Here is a 5,716-nt window from a genome sequence, read left to right as displayed (position 1 = left end):
TCTATTATAAATTACCATTATATTAACAATTTTGAGCTATGATATAAGTTTGGTTCCTACATTATTACAGATTAATGGTTGAACCCATTAGTTCCATTATTTGAGATTCGAATCTAAATAGTTCGCAAATTAATTTTGAACGAATTATACCCAGTTTGAGATTGATTTGAATAAGATTCGAACCGAACTGGTTTGATTTGTTTCAGAATGAACTAATTTCAAATCGAATTAAACTCAAATCAAACTCAAATCGAATCCCAAACTACAAATTTTTTAGCCACTCCTATTCTAGAGTAGAACTAGATGTTTTTTTAGGTGACCAAGCTACTTTGTAAATTCAATTCTAATAATCTATCAGATTGGTTTCAAATAACAAATTCAAATTGTTGAACTCATTTATCTTATGAGTGATGTGTCTACATGAGAAAATTTTAAAATTTGAAATTAATTTAGTATATAATCAAGGGGTAAAAATTAGAAACTTTATAAATTAATTTTAATGCATTCATTTTTTTTGATATTTTTTTTACCATTTTACTCTATACAAAATTAATTTAATTTTTTAAATTTTCATATATAAACGCATCATTCGTAAGGTAGATGAGTTTCAACAATTTAGATTAGTCATTTGAAGCCAATTTGATGGGTTTTAGAGTTAAGTTCATAAAGTGACTTGGTGAACTTAAGAGCATCCTAATTCTACCTTAATATTCTCTATATATCGAGAACTAACATTTGGTCTAATAAGACAATGCTCACCGTGTAAGAGGTCATAGGTTCGAAATCGGATAGGAAATTCCTTTATAAATGTTAAATAGTTGGGTGACTTGACCTTCAATCTTTACTAGTATATATATTCTATATGTACTAATAGAGAGCCTTATGTTGTGCTCTAGACGGGGGTATGCATAGAGAGGAAAACAGGCAAAACACTGTGCAGAGGTGAGAGCTTGCTAGACCGCACCTTACCGGGCGAGGTCACCTGCTCCAGAAGAGGGGAATCAAAGAGGAAGCGAGGTGTAGGTTTTACTGTACGGAGAGAGCGTCGCGTAGAGTTTTGACAAAATCCATCACCCCCAAATCGAAGTGTAGATTTTACTGTTAAGAAAACAATGTCGTTGAGTTAACCTTCCTCCCCTTCCCGTCCCCTTCCTCTACGATGTAGATCAGTTCCAGAGCACAACCTTAACATTCAGTGTACACTAATTTGCTCGAAATATGGAGGTGTTTTGTTTTTTTATTAAAAAATGGATGTCATGTGTGGAAAATAGAGGATATTTCATAAAAAAAAAAAAAAATCCTAGCCAAGGATCCAATCTAGTATCCATCAAAACAAACAGCGTAATTGGGCAAAAAGGAACTTCAAAGACCACTATACCTCGTCAATATCAATAGTAACAACTAATTAATAGTCACCTACAGTAAAGGAATCTGTCTCTCTCTCCTCTCTCCTCTTTCCTGTCCCCTCTCCTAGGAAACCCTAGACATATCTTAAAGCCTATAACCAGTTAACGAGATTGAAATTATTAGTTGGTCTCAGTTAGTCTCATCCACCACATATACAATATCATTGTCATTCCTACATCTGTTGTGCTCCATCTTAAAACTATAAATCTTGCAAACCTAGCTCATTTCTTATATATCTACTCCTTCAAGTATGAACAACATGCTAAACTCTACTGGCTCGTACAGCTCTTCTTATATGCCTTTGCTTGACCTATCCATGCATCGAAATGAAGAAATATCCGCAGAAGTAGTGGATCACAATACACAACAATTGCAATTATGCTCCTATAATTCAAGCTCCAACCTTAATTCCTCGTCTTTCAATTATCACCCAAATCAACAATTTCTTGATCTATCATACCCGCCGATCACGTCAAATAATAACCAACTTGTACTAGCCCAGAATTATGCCTCGCAGCATCCCATTCATCAGCCGTTATTTCCAGATAATGATTACTCAAACCAATTAGGGTTAGGGTTAGACATAGGCAACCGCATGTTATACCCTTCAAGAGAATCTTCATGGGCTTTAACGCAGTATTTCCAGTCAAGCGGACGTTATTATGGATTCGGGAACCAGCTGCCGAGATGCCAGGCCGAGGGTTGCAAGGCAGATCTAACAAAGACAAAGAAGTACCATAGAAGGCATAAGGTTTGTGAGTTCCACTCAAAGGCTGCCTTGGTGCATTTGGGTGGAGGCAATATGCAAAGGTTTTGTCAACAGTGCAGCAGGTGATTCAATCTTTAATTTGTTCTTATAAAGTTATAGTTTCCAGCCAATTGCCATTGATGTTTTATTTTATTAGAAAAAAGAAAAAAAAATGTATGTGCCATTGATGATTTTTGGAATCTTGCTCTAATTAGAAAGAACCAATATGCAATCTTTTGGTACGTACTTTCTGATGTACATAGTTGAAATTTACATCCTACTTCTTGCTATAGTTGAAAGAGAGATGACATATGACAGCCTATCACTCATACAAATGATTTGCCAACCAATAAATTTAGAACACGAATTAGGCATACAATTTCACCGAATTAAATACAACAAAATTTCTGTATCATGACTAGCTAGTTAGATTCCTGAACAGTCTTATCACTGGTTGGTAAACAATCAATTACTTTCTTTCACCAAACTGTAACTGTTGTTGCCTTAATTTTTTCAATTTGATGATCTTGAATTTGGCAGAGAGAGAGAGAGAGAGAGAGAGAGAGAGAGGGAGACCTGAAGTAAGAGATTTATAAGTGCTACCGAAAATTTCTTTCTCAACTCAATCACACATTGTTGAATTTTGAGAGGATTTTTTTTTTTTATTGATTTCTGATATTATTTCAATTTCTTATACGGTGTCTATTTATAGACAACATAATTTTAAAAGCTATTATAATATTTTCTAATTACGTGATTTTCTATACCTACTAATAAATACTAAGTAATTGCTAATTGATCTCTAATTCATTCTTTATTTTGAATACTCCCCCTTAAGTTGAAATTGTAGAATCTGACTTGCGTGTAATTCAATTTACCGACTCATTTCTCAAGCTAGCTAGTTTCATTAAACTTTGCCACTTAGGTGGTTCTTCGACTCTTTTTCAAGCTAGCATGTGTCTCTGCATCTTTACTATTTGGCTGGTCATTTTGACTCTCCCTTAAGCTGGCTTGTGTCTTTTCTCCACTTAGATAGTTGAGCCACCTGTACACTTAGAAGCTTGGATTAGTTCTTTAAAATTGGGAGTGTTGAATTAAGAAGAAAGAAACGCCTTTGATTGTTGTTGTTTTTCAGATCTAACTTTCTTTTTTTCCTCCTTTTCTTATTTTTCAGATCTATACACTTAGAAGCTTGTATCACGCTCTGATATCATGTTAAATTTTAGGAGAAAAATAACTAATTTTATTGATTTATGATATTATTTCAATATCTTAATTATACGGCGGCTATTTATAGACTACATAATTTAAAGATCCATTACAATGTTTTCTAATTATGTGCACGTGAAATTAATACTAATTGATAGTTAATTGACCTGTTATGAATGTAATTGATCTCTACTTGATTGTTTATATTCAACACGCATATACTATTACATTCATGTTTTCATAATTAATGAATTTGTAATCATAATTATGTGCGTTTTGTAGGACATCATAATTAACATTATGTTTGAATTCTCTAACATTTTCCAAATTTTGTCATCATATTTACATAATCCTAACCCACTTATTTCACATAACAAAAATACAAATAGTAACTCAAGATACATATTTTTGATAAATCATTAGTAATCAAATTGAATCCCACATATGTACATACCAATAACCCACTCATTTCACATAATAAATTAAAAAATACTAAACATAAAGACATAATATATCAAAAGCATTGATTAATTTCAAATATCAGGAAGTTAGCTCATTCAACTACTGTTCAGAAAATACACACAGAACCACACACACACAAAGACTAATGAGTTAATTAAGGTGGTATAAACTTTTGTATATATATTTTTTTCTTTTTCATCAGTTATTGTTTAATAAGGTAACTAATTACTTAGTTTCAACAAAATATACAAGTACCGGACTTTGGTCTAGTGGCAAAGGGCATCACCCTCTGGTGAGAGGTCACGAGTACAAAACCCAATTAGGAGATTCTTTATGGACATTAAATAAAAGTTGATAGACTAGATCTCCACCTTTCTATACATATAAAAAACAAAAACAAAATTTACAATTGCAAGTTCTGTCCTCTACAATATATTTTTTTAATATACATTAAATAAATTTCATTTATTTTACTGATTTTGATATAACTAAAATTTTATCAGCGCGTTCTTCATTATTTTTCCCAATTAATATCTGATGTATAATTCTTTAATTTCCTCTGAGTTTAGGTTTCACATATTGGATGAGTTTGATGATACGAAGAAGAGCTGCAGAAGGCGCTTGGCAGACCACAATCGCCGCCGAAGAAAGCCAAAGCCTAATTCATCGACACCTTCTAGCTCAGCTACTCCCATCAATACAACCCCAGCAGAGAAGCAAGAGCATTGCACCGCTCTACATTTGACAAATACTGGTTATATATATATATTTCATAATTTCACTTCAACTTTTCGGAGAAACATTATGATCTGTAATCAGCAGTTTAAATTACATTTTCTAACATATAAATATAATCCATTTAATTTAAGTATGTCCACAATTTGCTACTACAAGTTTCAGGTTGGAACTATATTAATTGGTTTAAGCAAAGATCTAGTTAGATATCTAATTACCCAGCATATATTTCAACAGAAAATGCAAGAACAGAAGAGGTGCAACATGATCAAAACAGCAAAACAGAAGATATTAACACTGGCTTTCAGGCCAATCTAAACCAAGAGACAGGCAGGGTTCAAGCATTTACAGTAGCATATCAGAACATGAAACTGTGACATGATCTGTTCCTTCTTCAGGTGCTCAATTTAACTGATCTGTTATTGGTACCTCAGACAGCAACAATGTACTTTATTTAGGTCAAGCTATATTATTGAACTCAACTATTTGATCCCCTCTATCTTTCTCTCTTTTTGTTTCTTATTTGTTTTTTTATTTTTTATTTTTTATTTAATCCTCTCTCTCTTTCTTTCTTTTTTGAAAACTTGACAGCGGCTGCTCTCTCTCTCTAGCACACAGAGGAGGTGTGGGAAATATCATGCATTGTTATGATCTAGTAAATTGATTTAGGAGGATGATACTTATGTTAAATAAGTTTCGGCCATTTCTAGAATTATGTTTCAGTTTTGATAAAACATCTCTCTCAATTCAGAACTGTCAATTTCATAATGCTTTGATTTAGTATAAGGGACCCAAAAAATGTATGCTGAGCTCTATGTTTAATTAATTTCATGTCTTGCAAAATTACATTCATAGCCATTGCTGCAGCACTTTTTTTTTTTTTAAGATTAGTGACTTTAAATGTCAACTAACAATTTCATTAATAAGGAAAACAAACTTACAACGAGTCAAATGACTCTCCAATAAAAATCTAATCTTTTATTTTCACAAATACTCAAAATAACTCTAATCTTCTAATCTCACTTATATACACTCATAATTACTCTATTACTTTAAACACTATCGTTCTCTACGACAGATCCGCTCTTTCGATCGCCACCGCACTCCGATGCCCGGATCTACTCACCCGCGCTCCGATCGAGATGGTGTAGAGAT

General features: G+C 32.9%; 1 protein-coding gene across 2 annotated transcripts; it reads left to right on the top strand.

Annotated features, from left to right (window-relative positions):
- The first annotated feature begins 1,556 nt into the window (after positions 1-1,556).
- LOC144546467 (uncharacterized) lies at positions 1,557-5,344 on the top strand. Of its 2 annotated transcripts, XM_078295023.1 has the most exons (3): positions 1,557-2,238; positions 4,396-4,580; positions 4,799-5,344. In XM_078295023.1, exons 1-3 carry the CDS (start codon positions 1,658-1,660, stop codon positions 4,936-4,938), a joined length of 906 nt encoding a protein of 301 aa, XP_078151149.1. In that variant the 5' UTR covers positions 1,557-1,657; the 3' UTR covers positions 4,939-5,344. The 2 variants fall into 2 exon arrangements, with proteins under 2 accessions (XP_078151149.1, XP_078151148.1); XM_078295022.1 differs by having other exon boundaries at positions 4,396-4,895.
- The last annotated feature ends 372 nt before the right edge of the window (positions 5,345-5,716 follow it).

This window comes from Carex rostrata, chromosome 29, assembly GCF_964058835.1.
Source record: "Carex rostrata chromosome 29, lpCarRost1.2, whole genome shotgun sequence".
Taxonomy (NCBI): Eukaryota; Viridiplantae; Streptophyta; class Magnoliopsida; order Poales; family Cyperaceae; genus Carex; species Carex rostrata.
This window is presented reverse-complemented; position numbering and strand designations above follow the sequence as displayed.

Coding starts and splice junctions, on each gene's coding strand:
- LOC144546467 (XM_078295022.1), top strand. CDS start 1,658: ATGAACAACATGCTAAACTCTACTGGCTCGTACAGCTCTTCTTATATG. Junction 2,239..4,395: donor TTTTGTCAACAGTGCAGCAG/GTGATTCAATCT, acceptor CTCTGAGTTTAG/GTTTCACATATTGGATGAGT.